Below are 20,953 nucleotides of genomic sequence, written 5' to 3'. Positions count from 1 at the left end.
CGTCATGTAAAAGGGGTTTACATGACATTAAACTTAGCATGGTTGTTGGTGCTAGATGGGCTGGTCAGAGGTTTTCAGAAACTGCTGATCTACTGGGATCTGCAGGCACAGCAATCTTTCAGGTTCAAAGAGAATGGTGTGAAAAGGAGAAAATATCCACTGAGCAGCAGCTGTGTGTACAGAAATGCCTTGTTGATCTGAGAATTGGTCTGATGATCCTAATAATGGCATTTTATCCATTTTCATTCATAAAATAATAAAGAAAATAACATAAAAGAATAGATTTAATAAAACATTAATAAACCAAACAAAGAGAATCTAAAATCACCGACATGAGAGATCAAGAGAAATTAAGTTTTTTGGAGTTAGAACAAAAGGCACTTTCATCTTACGATGACCACTGCTTATCACCAGAAGCTACAAATCTTAAATTGTCGTTAGTATTCAGGATAATAATCTTTTGTGACTACTTGTAATTTAAGCCAATCTCCAAAAGCAAAAATTGCATTTCCATCTTTCAGTGAACAATGTTTTTCTCACAACATCCCACATTTTTACACTCTGTCTTTTTTCATGTCTTCTTTTTTTTTCAAGTGGAACGTCTTCCCATCAGACTGCTTTCTCCATTTCAGTTTGACTTCCCCCAGGCCATGCTTCTGCAGACTGCGGCTCAGCTGGGAAAAACAATCAAAGGACAAGATTTAAAGTCTCAAACTATGGAACTAAGAACATTTTCTGTTCTCTGTGTTTTTTCTCTCCACAGAAGCTACAGCTGGACTGGTGTTTCTGTGTTAAGGTGTGTTACCATTCTGGGGGCGCTGTAAGCTGAGTTTCTGCCAACCATTAACTTATTGTTTCTCTGTATAGATGGTACACTTGGTCCTGCCTTTCTTTGTTTCACCTTGTTTCTTCATTGGAAAAAGCCATTGAAAAAGTTGATGCTACAACTAATTAAATGTATTCTATTTTTCATCCCATAGTTTGTACAGCTGACTCAGAGCTTCCTTTTATGACTTGACAAACTCAATAGCACAGCAATTGCTGCCATTAACTCAGTTAAATTCTTGTCTGAAACCGAATAAACTCCTGGATCAATGCTTCTGGATTTCCTTTTCTATGTGTTTGCGTTTTATGTGTCTGCTCTGTCTTCTCCCATCACTCTGTCTCTTGGTTGTGACAGATTAGTGCTCATACTGAGCTGGGTTCTGCTGGAGGTTTCTCCCAGTTGAAAGGGAGTTGTTCCCTCCCACTGTCGCCACATGCTTGTTCAGGAGCAGGGATATCTGGAACGTCAGTCACTCGACTGCCATCTGCTGTGTAAGTAACCACAAACCTCAACAGAAAACAACATGTAGTAGAAACATGACATTTGATTTTAAAACTGTATTTGTATTAGCCACAGTGTGAGGGTGATGTTGATTCAGGATGGTACAAATCTGCAGTGGTACTTACACAAATAAAAACTCGAAAATTTTCTGCCGCCTATAAATTATTAATTATGCAAAAAAAAAAAACAGAACTTCAGGAAATTCAAACTATTCCTCAAATACCTGCTGCAAGATGGCATCCTGATTTACTTCAAGGTCCAATGAGGAGCCTGATTTGGACACAATCAATTTCACCACCTGCCTCTGTATGATGCCAGAAGATCCTAAAAGAATTATAAATATATTGTCATGATGCTGTCTATTTTAGAAATATACAGTTAAGAGAAAGATGAGAGTTTGCCACCAGTTATAAGAAATTCTGTGACAGTGAATAATAAGGCTGGAGGAAGATGAATGTATCCAAAAATCTCTTTTGAGTTCTTTTTTCACAGTAATTTCACTATTGATAAAAGCTGGGTACACCATATCATTTCTGTGAACAGTCCAGAAAGTCTAATGGATCTAGACCCCATAATAGTTGTCTCAAAGGCAGATCAGGATTTAAAGCAGAGGAACATTTAAGTAGTAAAATAACAGTTTTAAACCATGTGTCTAACCCACCTGATGTGGATTTGCATTCAGCACCCTGAGTCAATCCTTAGAACCACTTCTTTGCTAACTGCTGCTGAAGGGTCTTTGAAGTCTGTCTCTATCCTGTTTTCTCATCTGGAAACTAAATAGTTTTGCTTATTCTTCCCTTCAACCAAGCTAAAGCTCAGTCAGACTGGATGGAGAGCATCTGTGAACATCAATTTGCAGGTATTCACCCATTCCATTTAAGCTCTGGCTGTATGTTTAGGATTGTTGTCCTGTTGGAGGACGAACATCTGTTTCAGTATTTTGTAGTTTCTAACAAGTTGTATTCTAGCATTACACAGTATTTAACGGCATCTATCTTCCCATTAACTGTGACCGGCTTCCAAGTCGCTGTTGAGGAAAGGCACCTCTGAGCATGATGGTGCCACCGCCATGTTTCACCAAGGCGATGATGTGTTTGAGGTAATGTGAGGTATTATTTTTCTACCACACTTAGGTCCTGATCATCAAAGGTTCCAAATAAGGAGTGCTAAATGGCTTGTGGATTGAGAATGATCCATAAAGTTTGCCTGTGCACGATGGATAACAGTTGCAAAACCGGTTTGGGGTGCCTTACTTAAATGAGGCGATTGTGTGTGCTACTGGTCGTCATGGAGACTGTCAGACAGCAAAGAGGCCGTAAAAGAAAAATTTAGTATGAAGCCATGTTGAAGTTAATAATGTTGAAGGTAATAATTATGTTGAATTACGTTGTTAATAATTATAATAATAACAAGAAGAAGAAGAAGAAATATTATAATGCACTTTTCAAAAATATTTGAAGAGATAAAATTAATAATAACTGCTACAGTTAAAAGATTAAAGGAATTTATTTAGGGGTATTATAGTAAAGGGGGCCTAATAGTAATGCACACAACACTTTCCAGATTTTTATTTTTAAAATGTATTAATTTCCTATCATGTCATAATTAGGAGTGTGCTCGTATACCACATAAAACCTCCACAACATTCTGAATACTGAACTTCCTATTTGTAACATGAAAAAAAATTGAAAACTTCCCAAAGGATGAGTATTTTTTTTCATGGCAACGTATAGCTGGGAAACAGATATTTTATATCAGGAGCTTGTTGTGTTATGGATAAAAAATCCCCTGACAAAAACTGAAACATGCTGCTGGACAGAAATGTTGTTCAAACATTCAATGTGGAGCCTTTTACTATTGTTGTGTATTTTAAAACTGTAAAATGTGGAAATGCAAAGTGTGCTTCACAACGATGCTGAACTTGGTGCCTGCCCAAGCTGTCAGTGAGATAGAGGTGAGTTACATCTTCATCCATCCCTGGGCTAATTCACACACTCCATCCCGTGGCTGCTTCAGAATAACTTTATACATTATTTTGCATATCTGATTGGTGCTGACTGCAAGTGTTTCTAAGCAGCTGTAAACCAACCATCATGTGTGACTTACTACTACAGATGAAAGGATATGTGCTGGAGCAGGGTTGGATATTCCATGCCGTGGTTGTTGTAGTCACACAGGAGTTGTTGACGTTTACTGACTGACCCGCTTTCCAGTTGCTGTATGAAGTCATCCTCAGGCGCTGACCGTCTGACCACCTCCAAGACTCTTTGTACATGCCAATCCATGCATAATCAAGGACAATCTGATTGATTGCATTGTTCTCAGATACGTTCCTAACACTGGCCAGATCTGTGTAATTTGCCCGGCAGTACCGTTGAGCATCTGTCCAATTCATGACATTCTTCACATAGATGTAGTTAGAAGGTGAATCTTTAAGCAAAATGTAAAAAAAAAAGTTAACAAGCAAATAGTACATCTGCTCCAAAGACACAGAATGCAAATTAGGTTTAATCTTAAAATACAAGCTAGAAACTGTTTACAATAAATACAATCTAGCAAGAACAATTAAATACCTCAGTACAAATAATATTACAAGTGGTTTGTTCAAATTAAACGTGACACTTTAAAAACATCTTCAGGAACTAGTGGAGCACCCGTTTGCTCTTATGACCTGCTGCAAATGTGACTGATAGCCAGACACCATCCTCTGGCTGCATTCTACAGAAACACTGGCCTGCTCCTTATGAGCAAAGGTCTCTACTTCAGTAATGTTGGGATTTTACGCTGCAACCACAATTCTGAAATTCCACCAGACTTTTTCATTGAGTTTTAGTGTTAATAGTGTTTTTCAGAGAACAGAACCCAATAACCTCTTTGGCTTGTTTGTATAGCTGTGAGCATTTTAGAGTGGACTTTTTTGTACTTTTAGATCAGTAGTGGTGTATGTGTTGGCATGGATCCCTTCAGTGTTACATATGAGCCACAATGTGAAAACTGAAACCTCAGTGGCTTCTGCCACCAGGTATTGCTGCAGGTTTTTGCAGTCAGTCGAAGGTTGTGACGATCTGCCTCTTCAGGAATCTGATGGCAGCCATTGAAAGCCTCTATTTTCTGCCATACCCAGTTAGTGTAGCCAGATGTATCTGTAGGATCATCCAGCTTTGCTATTTTTTGCATCCTTCTTCTTGTTGGTGCATTCATCTCTTCTCTGAGCTTTTTGGATAATTCTCTTGACTGGGCTAAATTTCTAAAATATGTAGTGAAACATTACTTTCAGTAGTCCATTTACAGGTCCTTCTCAAAATATTAGCATATTGTGATAAAGTTCATTATTTTCCATAATGTCATGATGAAAATTTAACATTCATATATTTTAGATTCATTGCACACTAACTGAAATATTTCAGGTCTTTTATTGTCTTAATACGGATGATTTTGGCATACAGCTCATGAAAACCCAAAATTCCTATCTCACAAAATTAGCATATTCATCCGACCAATAAAAGAAAAGTGTTTTTAATACAAAAAACGTCAACCTTCAAATAATCATGTACAGTTATGCACTCAATACTTGGTCGGGAATTCTTTTGCAGAAATGACTGCTTCCATGCGGCGTGGCATGGAGGCAATCAACCTGTGGCACTGCTGAGGTCTTATGGAGGCCCAGGATGCTTCGATAGCGGCCTTTAGCTCATCCAGAGTGTTGGGTCTTGAGTCTCTCAACGTTCTCTTCACAATATCCCACAGATTCTCTATGGGGTTCAGGTCAGGAGAGTTGGCAGGCCAATTGAGCACAGTGATACCATGGTCAGTAAACCATTTACCTGTGGTTTTGGCACTGTGAGCAGGTGCCAGGTCGTACTGAAAAATGAAATCTTCATCTCCATAAAGCTTTTCAGCAGATGGAAGCATGAAGTGCTCCAAAATCTCCTGATAGCTAGCTGCATTGACCCTGCCCTTGATAAAACACAGTGGACCAACACCAGCAGCTGACACGGCATCCCAGACCATCACTGACTGTGGGTACTTGACACTGGACTTCTGGCATTTTGGCATTTCCTTCTCCCCAGTCTTCCTCCAGACTCTGGCACCTTGATTTCCGAATGACATGCAGAATTTGCTTTCATCCGAAAAAAGTACTTTGGACCACTGAGCAACAGTCCAGTGCTGCTTCTATGTAGCCCAGGTCAGGCGCTTCTGCCTGCTGTTTCTGGTTCAAAAGTGGCTTGACCTGGGGAATGCGGCACCTGTAGCCCATTTCCTGCACACGCCTGTGCACGGTGGCTCTGGATGTTTCTACTCCAGACTCAGTCCACTGCTTCCGCAGGTCCCCCAAGGTCTGGAATCGGCCCTTCTCCACAGTCTTCCTCAGGGTCCGGTCACCTCTTCTCGTTGTGCAGCGTTTTCTGCCACACTTTTTCCTTCCCACAGACTTCCCACTGAGGTGCCTTGATACAGCACTCTGGGAACAGCCTATTCGTTCAGAAATTTCTTTCTGTGTCTTACCCTCTTGCTTGAGGGTGTCAATAGTGGCCTTCTGGACAGCAGTCAGGTCGGCAGTCTTACCCATGATTGGGGTTTTGAGTGATGAACCAGGCTGGGAGTTTTAAAGGCCTCAGGAATCTTTTGCAGGTGTTTAGAGTTAACTCATTGATTCAGATTATTAGGTTCATAGCTCGTTTAGAGACCCTTCTAATGATATGCTAATTTTGTGAGATAGGAATTTTGGGTTTTCATGAGCTGTATGCCAAAATCATCCGTATTAAGACAATAAAAGACCTGAAATATTTCAGTTAGTGTGCAATGAATCTAAAATATATGAATGTTAAATTTTCATCATGACATTATGGAAAATGATGAACTTTATCACAATATGCTAATATTTTGAGAAGGACCTGTATTTCACATATGATGCATCTGATGAAGCCCTTTATTGTGTGCGAGACCACACCTGTATTTGCAAGTGTTAGCTCTTATGTAGATTTCTATTCAAGGGGGTTATTTGTTTGGAGTTTTCACTGGAATTTAGGTTTGAATTTGGATTACATTATGCAATATTACTTCAACTTCAACACTCATACTGCTTTTGTCTAATCTGTTTATTGCAAACCTAATTTGCAGTGAAGGTTGAAAAAAGCAACACCAAAGCAGTGCTCTTAGGGTTCTCTTACCATTGTAGCAGACAAATGGTCGTCTATAATTGCACACATAGTCGGACCATCTCTTGGAGGGTTGTATGTCAGCACACAAAAAGTTTTCATTAAGATCATTTGGTTCCCCTGTGTTCCACAGTCTGAGGTCAGCATGTCCTTTTTCATAAAATCCATCCCTCTCCAGAGACCACTTCCAGTTATTGATATCGCCAAACAAACCTATCCAGAATTCATCAGTGTTGCTCCCAAGGTGTTGTTTCACCTTGTCCATGTCTTCAGTGCTATTGATGGTAACCAGGTCTGTATACGTTTCCCTGCAGTACCTCTGGGCTTCAGTCCAGCTCTTTCTTTCATTTACAACGTGATACTCTTGTGACAAACATGGAGAGAGAACCCACAGCCCTGCAATGATGAAAACTCATGGTCATAAAGTCAGTACAGACAAGCTGAGAAGCTATATTTACATCAAGGTCTCTGGCTATTGTGTTTCTACAATAACACTTGCTTTAGCTGTACTAATTTAATGCATTAATGGTGGAGATTTAATGAAAGATAAACTAAGTAGAACAAAATATGGTTAATTTTATACACTGTTAGGTATTGAGTGTGAATTCTGTTGTTCAGATTGAATTATTTACAAGTCTTTACTTATTTATCCAATAACTTTTATTTGTGCAGAATCTACCTAAAGATAAAAATATTTTATTTACCTCAAAAGTTACTGGTCTAGTAAGCCAGTCCTAGGCTATTCTTTTCAACCTTATTTTCTATAATCTGCATAATCAGTAACTGAGAATTTAGTTTGTTTTCTGTAGGTGGCTAGATTGAAGTTAGTTGTTTGGCATGTGCCGAGGAAGGGGGCACATTTGCATCCTACCCCCCGAGGAATGAGTTAAATCCAGCTGTTTAGAGCTGTGTTTCGATGTAAGTCTGACAGTGGCTCTCAGCTTTTCTAGGTTTTATCATTGATATTTAATGGTTTACCTGTAGCTTTTAGTATTTTCATGTTTTTACTATTGTTTTGTTGGACGTTGAGATACTTATTTAAATGCAATTTATTATTATTAATAAATTTAAATTTCCTGTTTCTACTACGGGCGCTCTGCTCTCAAAAACTCTCTATAGTGACAGCCAGTAGCACACGCAATTATCTCATTTCAACAGGGGTCCAAACCTCTTTTGCACCTGTTATCCATTGCGAACGCATTATTTGCGGATCACACACAACACGTCCACTCATTGCATGTGCAATTTTTTTCAGATTTCAAATGAGAATCTTAATTATTAAGGGGAGAAATCCATCTGAAACCAATCTAGCCCTGTGTGGCAATGGCTGCACTCAATCCCTGCACTGATTACAGAATTTGTGTGAAATTATGTTCCCCTGAAATAATCTGCCCCCTTCTATCTGTATACTGTGACTTCAGGATGCACTGTTGCTTCACATGGGCTGTGTTCTCCACACCAGTCTGCGGTCCACTAACCCCTAACCTCACAGGACTCATACCTAAACCTAAAGAACTCTGTGGTGAAATACGTGTAGTAACAATGTGTAACGTTGGCGCTGTGTGACCAGGGGGACAGATTATTCCAGGGGAATGGAAGTTCTGTAACCAACGCAGGGTTCGAGCGCTGCCATTGCCAGTATCTGACTCCTCCGAAATGTCTTATATGGTGAACTAACAAAATATAAAACATGTTTTTCTGTTAACCAATAACATTAGACAACCACAAACGTTTTACTTTTGGAATTGTCGGTGGCGCAGTTGGTAGCACTGTTGCCTTGCAGCAAGAAGGTCCTGGGTTCAATTCCCGGCCAGGGGTCTTTCTGCATGGAGTTTGCATGTTCTCCCCGTGCATGTGTGGGTTCTCACCGGGTACTCTGGCTTCCTCCCACAGTCCAAAGACATGCCTGTTAGGTTAATTGGTCACTCTAAATTGACCGTAGGTGTATGAATGAGTGTGTGCATGGTTGTTTGTGTGTTGCCCTGTGATGGACTGGCGACCTGTCCAGGGTGTACCCTGCCTCTCGCCCATAGACTGCTGGAGATAGGCACCAGCTACCCTGTGACCCACTATGGAATAAGCGGTAGAAAATGACTGACTAAAAAAAGGTTTTATGGTGACATTTTGGACTTTGTGGGTTCTTTGATGGTTTATTTTGAAATTTAGATTCTCCATATGGCTCTTTGTTTATTTCTTAGGTTATTGTTTCTATGTTCTCCTCTAGTTTCTCTGTTTACTTTAGTTTATAGTTATTCTAGTTCTTTATTTCCTCCTCTGATTTATTCTCTTGCTTAGTTTGTGTTTTCTGTTGTTTATTTTGTCCTTTCACTCTTCTTCAGCCTTTGTATTTGTTTCACCCGTTCCTGCTGCTTCCCTGCATCCTTGTCGCACCTGTTCTCAGTTCCGTTGATTATCTGCCTTTGTTATTCTCACAGTATATTAGTTGGTTTTGTGTCTTTGTTCAGGGCTGGTTCCTTGTGTTTGTCACTACCCCTTTCCCTACTATGACTATGCTTTGTTTATGCTTCGCTTGCAGACTTATGCTACGTTTTTGCCATTAGAACCTACAGTGTTTTGTAAGTTTTGGATTTTGACTTTGATTTATACCTGCAGTGTTTTGTTACGTTTTTGCCTTTGGTGAATAAACTATGATGCGGCTACCGAGCTCTTGTCTGCACTTTGGTCCGACCCAAAATCCTCCCTCGACAAACGCCTCATTATTTGTTTTTTCTCGAATTATTTAGAAATGGAAAAACCAAAGAACCATACACGGATTTTTTAAAAGCAAAATAAAGCAATTTCTGTTTTTTTTCCTTTAATTCATACTATCCAGAAAACCAAATTGACACCCTTTTCAGAATTTGATTTAACTACCAAAATTAGAATAATGAATGAACGCAAAGAACACAGACCGCACCTCCTGGCCACCGTACATTGTGGTTTAAAATTGATATTTTCTTATGACACAGTTCACAGGGTCACTCTATGTGCAAATGATGATGCAAGCAAAAGATGCAAAGCTGCACAGAAATATGTTTTGTGGTTAATAACGTGAATTTGCATCCATGTGCAAATAATCCACATTTGACTGCATCACATCTGATCCTGCTCTGACTTCATCTGGTTAATCTCAAACCTTTCTTTCCATGTAAACAGAGCAGAAAAGGCTTCATGTGATGGACTGGCAATAACAACCACCATGGATGGATGGATGGATACCAAATTTCTCCATGTCTGTCCAATTTCTTGCAAATTGTTGAGAATGCAAAGTGACCAACTCCCCACAAATAAAAATAATTTTGTGTGCATTATCTTATCAAATGAGAACTTTTATTGTAGGTAAAATCCAGCGTGCCTAAGAGTGGAGCGACACAGAACAAAAGCCTTGTAATCCAGCATCTACATCTGCTTTGATAGTGGAAAACAACAAAACATTTTCCCATATTTATTTAGAGTACATTTAAGGTTAGATAAATAAAAAAAAAAAACCATAACGCTGTTACACTTACCAAAGAAAAGCATGAATCTAATAGCGTTCTCATCCATGATGCACACAGAAGTTTATTATGAGAATCTAAAACATAAAAGACATGGAGAACATGGTGAACAAAAACAACAGGTTATAAGTTTCTAGGTTTTGTTTATTTGAGAGAAAATGTGGAAACGTCTTCTGAAGTTATAAATTAACAATAAACTGTAATAGTAAATCAAGTGATTAAATTGTATTTATATAATGTATTCTACAGATAAAAATCACAAACTGCTTCACAAAGAAGGCATAAATATTAAAACATGACAAAAAGGAAACAAATGATACTGATGAGTTGCTGGTATTTTTGCTCCATTCTAACTTGTGACAAAAATGACTGCAATAACTACCGGACAGTTGTGGGATGTCATATCAAATAAATGATGCCTTACCTGTTCCTCACTGGAGTCTTTCCGTGTATAGCTGCTCAGGTGAAGGTTTGGTGCAAATATAGCTGTAGACTGTAGAGAGGAATCAGCTTTTCTACATAACCACACCTCCACAATTACAATTACAATTGTTGACATATTTAGTTTCAGACAGTAGATGTTCCTCTCTAGATTCTTGTGGGATTCGACATTTAAATTTGCATTAAAGCTTGGAGATGTATAAAGGTTCGTGTGATAATTCATGGGAACTAAGGCAAAATAGCTAAATCCACATTTACATTGCAGCATCTGAAGTGCACACATTTAGCTCTTGACATAATGAGTGTATCTGTATCTAAACAAATGATACTGACATGACATGTAGTGCCTTGCAAAATTATTCATACCCTCAAACTTTTTGCAAAGTTTTGTCACCCTGCTACCACTCATTTCTATGTATCTTATTGGGATTGTTTTGTGAGTTTATTGCAGTCTTGGATTATAAAACAATGTTACGAGCTTTGAACATCACACAGAGCACAGTTTAAACAATCATCTGAAAACTGAAAGGAGTATGGCACCACTGCAAACCTAATAAGGAATGGCCTGGGGAAAGGAGAGCATTAATCAAAAAAGCAGTGTTAGGAATAACCTTTATTAATATGCTCATAGCTGTTTTTCCCATTTATACTATAGTGAAATAAATATAAGTTCTAATGTTTCCCTTTTGTTACAATAGGATAAGAATGTTCATAGACATACAGTACAAGAATAAATGGCCCAAGGATTGTCATAAATGACCTGAAGCTGTGGCACTGGGTTTGCTAGTGGAGCAGCTGGTATAACTGGGTTGATTAGAAACCTACAGCACACTTAGATTAAGTAAGGACACCCGCTACTTCACAATCTACCAGATAGACACCACAATGGTGACACATAGTCTACTGATAAACACTGAGGAAGTGCACATCCATTGCATTGGAGTGCCAGATATAAAAACTGCATGTGACCTTCTATCGAGGCTCTTCGTCATCCTCTAACAGACGACGGTCCAAGACGGGAGCCTCAGCACTGATCTCTGTAATCATTCCTCTGCCTTAATTTAGATTAAAAAGAGCTAAAAGTTAGAAACTGTTTGAGACTCGTTCCTTTAAGAGTCTTTAGATAGAGTGGTGACTGTTTCCCGGGTCCAAGTACCGGTGGAGCTCCGAGGCGTCTGACCGCCAACAGGGTGTGGTAGCATCGGACAAATTGGTGTTTCCGCCCGCGCCCGCGCCCCGGAAGCGGAAACCACGTTTGGATAGGGTTGCATCGGAAGGACAACACATCACAGCAGCGGCCGCAAAAGGTAAGCAGATTCGTATTAAAAATCTCCAGTGTTTTTCCTGTAAAAACACTCTGGCTGTGTTGTTAGTTCTGAGTGAGCTATTTTTGTAATTCTTGGAGGCAGAGAATGGTTCAGAATAATTGTTGCGTATGTATTAATAAGTGATAAAACGGTAAGCGGTGCGATTTTAACGGTGACAGCCCAGGAAGAAAGGTACAATCTTTTAAAAGACAGCTAAAATCTAAGGGTGTAGGTTTTGAGTTCCTTTATTGTATGCAAGGGAAGATCGGTTTCCCTCGCACACAATATAAAAGCTACCTCCCTGAATGAGGCACGGTAATACTTGGCTAAGGTTTGAACGGGTCCTGAGTTCCGCTTAACGGAATTTGAAAGCGCCGCCAAGGGGGAAGTATTAGGTTTTGATAGCTCCTTGAACTTCTTAAAAGATTAAAAAAGCCGCTTACTTCCTTGTGAGTAAAACACGCAGAGATAAATGCGGTTCCTCGGTTTAGGTTTTGATGGTTACTGTTTGCTCTCGTAAAGAGCGCGAAAGCCACCACCGAGAGGGGGTCTTGAGTTTCGATAGCTCTCTAATTTTTCCATAAGAAAAATGTGAACGCCGCTGACTCCTTTTTGAATAAACAGCTGTATCTTTATAGAAATTTAACATCAACTGGCCAGTGGGAGTGTGAATGTGTGTGAGTCGGAAGTGAGCAGACGGAAGTGACGGGGGACATATTACACTGACGGACACTGACTGACTGCTACATGCTAAGCTGACATACTAAGCTAACAGGCTAAGCTAACAGACCCTAGCTCACGAATAAACTCTGCTGTGTTAAGCTTTCGTGTCTGAGAAATAAGCTCTCATGTGGACCAGGAAACCGTGCTGTACCGCCTGGTTTGCCAGAGTGTGTGAAGTGAGAGAATGACTGAGACGTCACTAGAAAATGAGCTCCCTGCTTGTTCTCTTGGAGCAATGCTTGGAGACAGGGAGGAGAAATATATTAGCAAGTTTCACCCACAAAAACGCTTTAACAAGTTAAAACAACAGTTTGATGGAGCTTGTTTAGGTCTCTGAAATAATTGTCACGTCACCAGAAAAGGGTAAGAAATAATTTTAACCATTAAGTGACACAAAGTGGTTGCATTCTAAAATGCTGTATTTACAGGGTAATCGAACTTTTCATGTGGCCAATGTTTGTCCATTTTGTCTGTCTGTGTTTGTGAAACGAATGTCTGTTTCATGTTATGTAAAAATGAGGGTATATATGGCAGGATACATTTAATGTAAATTGTTTTCTGATATGAAACAAATGGGAATTCTGAGTTTTTAGGTCTAGAGAGGCAGTCCTGACCATGGACCACCTGCTTGAAAGGTAAAAACATTTTAAACTATCTGAAGCTCACTGTTATTTATTAAATAAGGTATCACAATAATAATTAGAGACTACAAGAGCAGGTCTGATCCAGCAGTACCATAATAATATTAGGTCAGTTCTTTATGATAACAAGAAAGGAATTGCCAGAAAGGGACAATCTCTCCCCTCAAAACATGATTTTAACAGATGGTTTGACTTTTTCTAGTCAGAATGATCAAATTAGACTCAAATTTAACACAAGATGAAATGCACCTTAACAGAATTACTGTACTGGACTTAGAATGGAGAAAACTTGAGTTAACTGAAACAAACTTTAGTTACTTGAAATAAATATAAAGTGTAATTTATAGCTGACTGAAACTGTACGGTTTGTTTATAAAACTGGGTGAGACAAACTAAGATTATAAGACACAACATGCCCTTCATTTCTGTGTTCATCAATTCCATTAAGCCTTCTAAATGGATACGTCTTTCCACAAGACTCCGTTACAGTTAAATGTAATTGAACCGGATTTTAAATTTTTTTATCTATGGTTCAGATTTAATACTTACATTCACAATTAAATGAATACAATACTCTGACCCTTTTTGATGCCTACACTACACATAAAAAGAGACTAATTGAGGTATGGAAAGAGATTAAAATAAACATAAGAACTAATAATAACAACTAATACAAACTAGTGACCCCACTCTTAAATATAATAAGGACTTACTGCATTAGAAAATATAGATAGATCTAAATAAGGCTAGATTAGCATAGAACATTAAGAGCCGTTATAATCTTGCTGATGAATACGACAAACATTGTTATGAAACCGGATGATTACAAGAAAGCAGCTTTATCAGGGCCAAACAGAAACATTTGCTGGGCAGACCCAATGTCCTTCGACCTGATTTTGACTTTATTTAACCCTATCATGGCACATATTATGTATGGAAAGAAATAAAAAGTATAATTGGCAGCACTGACAACTGATTATTTCAAGGGTAACCCCTTGAGATGTACCATCTCATTTTTGACAGGGTCCTTGCAGAACAGAAGATAAAACAACAGTAATACGAATCAAACAAATGTGACCACAACATTCTCAAGGACCCACAAACACACACTCTCACAACCACATAGTCACACACACTCTCACAAACACCAGCACAGCAACTGCATGGCACATACTTAACATCAAGACAAAAAATAAGACAGCATACAGATGCAGAGTTCCTGTGCACATCTTTGTGAGGATTAAGTCCAGAATAAATGAATCTTTATTCTTACTGAAAGCAAGAAAAAGATGTTTTAAAATAAAGTAAGTAAAGGCAGCTTAGATCTATGAATAACTAATACAGGAAGTAAGTGAGCCAAAGTATTCAAGCTGATGAAGCTTTAAATGGAAATGCAAAACGTCTAAATTTTCCTAATTCTTGTTGTAAAACACAAAAAGATAACTGATCAGTATTTCTCAGGCCATATTGTGAATTAAATTGGATTAAGTATTTCTAAATATGGAGTATTTCAAAGTTTGAGGGGATGAAGATTAGTTTCTGTGGCATGGCCATAAATAACATCAGCGTGTTCTAGGATTGGTGGCACCAGTTGTGGAAAATTCTTTTACGAGCTGGAAGGAAAAAACATTCTGCTGAACGATAATATGACAATTTTAACGGCTTTCAAACAATATTAAATTTAGGATTTTAAATTCGACTCAGATTTTATCTGACTCCAAAGGATGATTTGATGAAAACTTTACAACAATTAATTGCAGTGATTAAACTTGGAAAAACTTTCACTCATTTAAGACTTACAGCAGGAGGAAAAAGGATGTTAACTTTATATAGCTTGAACAGAATAAATCTACCTTCGCCTTCTGACAAGATTAAAATGAATGTTCTATGTTTAAAACTTGGTTTTCACCAAAAGTGGTAGTTGCATTAAATGATACAGTTATTTTAATTGATGGAATTAAAAACAATAAAATGCCAGGCGAATTATACATACCGATTCATGTCAAGTCAAGTTTATTTATATAGGGGTTTTCAGCAACAAGGCACTCAGGGCATTGCAGTGATACAAAATCAAATAACAGAGGTAAGAATAGAAGGATGGTAAGAAAATGAAAGGAAAGTTGGACTGAAAACTTAAATAATAATGTTTAGATGGCACAGCCCTTATTTATGCATAAATAGGTTTATTGTGGTAGGCAGAAGTACAAATTAATTTTCAACTTTCACTACTTGATGCTGCAAAAAATGGTGACAAGAGGCCAAGTATCCATAGTTTTTGTGTCAGACCACCAGGTGCTACAAAGGTAGGATATACTTTCCTTTTTCTGGACGAAATGATTCTGTTTAATCTATTTGCTGTTTATCTTCGTTTACTCCTTAATAAGCTGGTACACAGCAAGACTGCAATGTTGTTTATTTGTGTCTTCTTTGTATATAATAATAATGGAAATGACAATGTAAAAATATGATTATGTGTTGTGAAATGAAGATGGTGAAAGAAAGAAAAATGCTGATTTCACCACCCAAGTTTGTGATTTCTTGTTCGTGTTAATTTGTTGTACTGGGATGACTGTATGATCAAATTATTTTTAGGCATTGCCGGTCACAATACTCATGATTTCTTTGGAAAGGTTGATTAAGAGTCGTCCCACTATATTGCCTGATGATGTGAGCGATAACCCTGAACATATATTTTTTTCTCCTAGGTGAAGAAGGCCTGAAAAGGTGGCTAGGACCAGCCTGACAAATGGGTCCATTGAGATATTATTACTTAGAACATGAGATCTCTGGGGTTCAGGAACAATAGGAATCCAAAGATTATGTTTGAGGGTTGAAAACCTGTGTTTGAGAAGAGTGTGACAGGAATGAATGAAGGCCCAAGGTATGAATGATGAATGATGTGGGCCACATGAGTGAAAGGTTCATGAATCGAATGGTATGTTTTAGTTTCTTTGAGCTCATTATTTGTTCTGGGTTTTGATTCATAGTTGTGTTCGGATAACTAATGAACGTTTTAGAGTGCACCAAGTATTGTTTTTCATTAGTTTTTCTCTAATGTCTGTGTTCCCTATATGTGTTCAGATTCTCGCAAGTTGGAACAATTTTCTGGGTTTTAGTTTCAGAGGGTGAAAACTTAAATTTCCTATGAATTTTCTTGAGGTGAAATTGGATCTAAATTCTCTTTGGGATGGAAACAGAACCAAATAGAACCTGTCATTCTGCCATAGGGTTCTGGTTGAATAATTTGATAGTAAAGGATTTGGCAGCAAATCTCCCTTGAGAGGGGAGGCTGAAGCTGGCATGTGTTGCGTGTCTTAAGTGTTTGTCCGACTAACCTTTAGACTTCAGAGAAAACAAAATAGATAATAATAATCATAGGATGGAAAAATTGGAAATGGATATATCGGGGAAAAATGACTTAATAGTTATCACATATTTAACAGGAATGAATAACTAAATAATGGTATGATTAAGGGTGTACAGAATATGCAAATTACTTTTATCTAGTATTGGGGGTAGAGGTTACAGGGATGGACCCTAAAGGTCTAATTTAGGTAGATATAATCAAATTATCAATGCGCTTGGAAAGTAGGTTGTTCAAAACACTGGACACCCTCATGGTAAATGATATAAATATTTTGTTCTGGGGATGATTTCAAAACATTATTTTGGAAAATAACGGTTTGAACATATCTAACTTTGGCTACTAGTTAACGGACAATAAAGTAGCAACTAACTGGGTTACAATATAAATATGATTTTTGGGTTAAAGGTGAGAAGATGACTCTGTTGTATTATCGACATATAAGATTCTCATGAAAACAGGTACTGGAGCATTTCCTGTTTACCAACAACCGAGTGAAAGGATGTAGAGATGTGCTTCACACTTTCACCAGGTCGGCTGAGAGAGTTAATCACACAATCAAAGAAACGATTGGCTAAAGTTTGTTCTGATACAAAAATGAAATGGGTGGATGCGCTGCCCTTGGTGATGTTTTACATCAGATCATCACCCACTGACCTCATGGGTTTAACTTCCCATGAGCTGCTGACTGGAAGAACCATGCCCTGACCTTTCACCTCTCTTCAGTCAGGGTGTGCACTCAGTCTGGATTCACAAAAAGAGCAACTGACTTGTTCAAAGATTTTAATCTGGTGTGAAGTTTTTGTCTCATAACACACAGGAGGCTCTAACCAAAGAACCAACAGGAGAAACAAATGGAGCTCTGGATGAGGACAAAACTAAGGTAAGCAGATCATATAGCAGGAAGGGAGAGCCATCCTCCGAAGGAAACCTCAGAGAAATCAGAAAGCACCTGAGGAAGAACATACAAATAAATGCGATTGGATATCTTTTGACTTAACATTTCATTTCCAGCTAACACATCATAAATATGCTTGTGAAACTAAATTAATATATTCCAGTAACCATAAGGTCAAAAGGTAAAATTAACTCATCTCTTTGCTTTCAACTAACAAAATACAATTATGTGGAACCTGTTTCATAAATTTTGAGTGGGCTGGGTTACTTCAACAGAGGGAATGTGATAAAGATTAAACAATAAAAGTTCTATTTATTGGGTTAAAGCTTGAAGGAGTATGTCCTGGTAATTTGAAATAAGGTCACAAAATCAAAAATCACAGAGGGGAGAAGGATTTCTAAAGTAAAACTGTGTGAAGAGTCAATAAACAAATGTTTACTTCTGTGAATGTGGGAAATTGTGGAATAATTTGCATGAAGGGTTAAAGGAGTGTTCAACTATTTAATCAATTTGAATAACTTCATGAATAGAAATTATAACTTCCTATGTGCTTCTGAGTTATTTATTTATAGATGATGTTTACAACTTAGATTGTAAATTAACTTGATACAAGGCCTTGAACTTTTACTTGCTGCTGAAGAGATCTGATTTATGGGGAATAATTTATTTAATAATTAATAATAATTGCTATTGACTGGACAGGAAAAATGTGCCCTGGTTACCCTCTCCATCCAGGATGCCCTGACATCGATTGGCCTACTTCGTCAGGGGGAACCTTTCAGAAAATGTGTTTTTGAATTTGATAGTTCTGCTAGAATACAAACTGCTTCCTGTTAGAACCGATTCTAATCTTTTAAATGACTTCAAGGCAAAACAGGAGAGACAGCTGAAGGCTGTGTAACCAGGATGTTGAAATTATTTCTTGTCAAATTAGAATAGTTTTGGATATGATCCTTACAAAAAAAAAGAAAAGAAAAGAAAGAAAAACGGTTGTGTGGTGTTTTTGGAAATGTTTGTGGTTCTTTTATTCCCAACAATTACAGCAGACGATGAATCTCTAACGAAGACCCTAAAAGGATTGCAATCACTGTCCACTGAATTAAAATCGCACTCAGGAATCAAAGAACAATTCACAAACATGTTTGAGACATGGTTTGGAAAATGGGGAAACCTACTGGTGAGTATATTCACGTCATTGACTGTTGTGGTGATCACAGGTTGTGTTTGCTGTTGTGCGACATGTATTAGAGCTCTCATCCTCAGATGTATTAATAGTGCGATTGGTTCCAGTGATACCAGAGGTTTAAGATTACCAGAATATCAAATGGATGTGGTGCCAGAGTACACTGATGTTGTCCACTGAATATTTATGCACAAGTGATGATGTGGATCTCACGGAACCAAACCAAAGTGCTGGAGAAATTATGATACTGTGCTAGAAGGAGGAGGACCAGACAACTGCAATAGATAATTGAACAGGGTTTACGATTCAGGGCGTACAATATACTGATACACATTGTGCTGCTCATTTCCGCTGCGCTTCTAGCTTTTTATTATTTTTGTTTTAAAATTTTTCAACAGGGCATTATTTTCTATTTGCAATGTTTTAATCATTTAAATTTTAGACACACATCACAGGTCTGTTCTATGGGAAACAGAGGGGGTTCACACACTGAGGGCTGCAGACAGTTACCAGAGAGATGACACTCTGTTTGGGGGACGGAGTTATGCGACGGACCTCCCATATTCTAGTTTAGGTCCATATGCACTAGACACATTGATTGATGTGAGGTGGGTTTTTCCCACCTGAACAGGGGGATTGTTATGGACGTATGATTCTGTGGCCTTTTCTAATTATCTCTTTGCTGCCTTAATTAAATACATCTGCCTTTGTTGCTTACCTGCCGCACCGCTCACTGCTACAGCTTACACAACATAACTGTTGATTTCACATAAGATGCAACACATAGTCAAAGATAAACTGATACAAGAGGATGACACCCTTCAGGCTCTCATCCTTAGGGGCATGACTACAACCATGGACTCAGGGGGACCGGGAGTGACAACCGCCTGTCAGATGCAAATAGTTAAGGGGTCAGACCCCTTAAATCAAGGGTGTAAGAAAGAGGGGGCCGTGATCAGGCTCACTGGATTGACAGAGGATAAACCATAAGTGAAAAGGGGGGCCGCTGTCTAACCCGATATCCTTTACAGTGATTTCTGTGACTTAATGAATAACGCTGATTTTAAAGGAATCAGAATATTTCATTTAATGGTATGAATGCTGTACAGATAATCAGATAAGTTAATGACAGATTGATTAAATGAAATTAGTTAAGCACATGTCATGAATGAAAGTATTAATAGGACCTCGCAGGTTATTTTTAGTTATGTGTTTACCTCTCCATAGGTTGATTTTTAGGACAAGTGTTAAGAAATAAATGGAGGCTGCTTTAAAGCAAAAAGGTTTCTAATTGTGTTAAACAGGTACATTGTTTTTGATAATGATGAAATATTTTTGACTAAGATCCATTTGATTAATGTTTAATGATAATAATAATAGTAGTTGATAATTACCTACAATAGGGCGTAATCTGCCCGGTATGAACATATGATTTGATATTCCATTTTAAGACTAACCTTTTCAGGTAGCTGAACTTGCCAAAAGATGTTCGGGGATGTCGCTCAGGGGGCAGAGAAGATGGACGAAGACAATCAACACTTAGGGTCTACATTAACTGATTCACATGATGTTAGACAGAATTTTCTGCTGTGCTTCTGGCTGTTGTCCTTTCTCTCTCTTTTCTCTAAATCATACACATACAGGTTTGATGGGGTTAGACTTGTCTCCACTAGGTGTATCAACTATTGCTTACACACAATCAGGGGTTTGATAGTGGAGCAGCCGGTATAACTGGGTTAGAAAACTACAGCACACTTAGATTAAGTAAGGACACCCGCTACTACACAATCTACCAGATAGACACCACAATGGTGACACATAGTCTACTGATAAACACTGAGGGAGGGCACATCCATTGCATTGGAGTGCCAGATATAAAACTACATGTGACCTTCTTTTGAGGCTCTTCGTCATCCTCTAACAGACGGCGACGGTCCGAGACGGGAGCCTCAGCGCTGATCTCTGTAATCATTCCTCTGCCTTAATTTAGATTAAAGGAGATAAAAGTTAGAAACTGGTTGAGAGTCGTTCCTTTAAGAGTCTTTAGATAGAGTGGTGACTGTTTCCCGGGTCCAAGTACCGGTGGAGCTCCGAGGCGTCTGACCGCCAACAGGGTACGGTAGCATCGGACAGCAGCAAAGGGTAATTCTGGAGGAGCTGCAGAGATGCACAGGTGTGAAAATCTGTTGATGGGGCACCTATTAGTCACTATTAGGCACTTTACAAATGTGCTCTTCATGGGAGATGAGAAGAGAGCAATTACTGAAAGAATGTCCTAAACAGGCCCTGCTTGCAGTTTGCAACTAGTCATGTAGAGGGCCCAAACACAAGGAACAAGGTGCTCTGCTCAGATAAAACCAAATGGAAAGTTTAGGCCTCTATAAACAATGTGTGGTAAAAAAAAACTAATCAC

General features: G+C 38.5%; 1 protein-coding gene across 1 annotated transcript; it reads right to left on the bottom strand.

Annotated features, from left to right (window-relative positions):
- Positions 1-266: 266 nt before the first annotated feature.
- LOC124884518 (C-type mannose receptor 2-like) lies at positions 267-12,432 on the bottom strand. The gene is made up of 7 exons (XM_047392467.1): positions 12,175-12,432; positions 10,408-10,476; positions 9,996-10,060; positions 6,499-6,882; positions 3,434-3,757; positions 1,551-1,651; positions 267-674 (listed from the first exon to the last, which is right to left on the bottom strand). Exons 3-7 carry the CDS (start codon positions 10,030-10,032, stop codon positions 555-557), a joined length of 966 nt encoding a protein of 321 aa, XP_047248423.1. The 5' UTR covers positions 10,033-10,060; positions 10,408-10,476; positions 12,175-12,432; the 3' UTR covers positions 267-554.
- Between the last annotated feature and the right edge of the window lie 8,521 nt (positions 12,433-20,953).

This window comes from Girardinichthys multiradiatus, chromosome 18 (genome assembly GCF_021462225.1).
Source record: "Girardinichthys multiradiatus isolate DD_20200921_A chromosome 18, DD_fGirMul_XY1, whole genome shotgun sequence".
NCBI classification, from domain to species: Eukaryota; Metazoa; Chordata; class Actinopteri; order Cyprinodontiformes; family Goodeidae; genus Girardinichthys; species Girardinichthys multiradiatus.
Note: the sequence above shows the minus strand (reverse complement) of the source record. Positions and strands in the feature narration are given on the sequence as shown.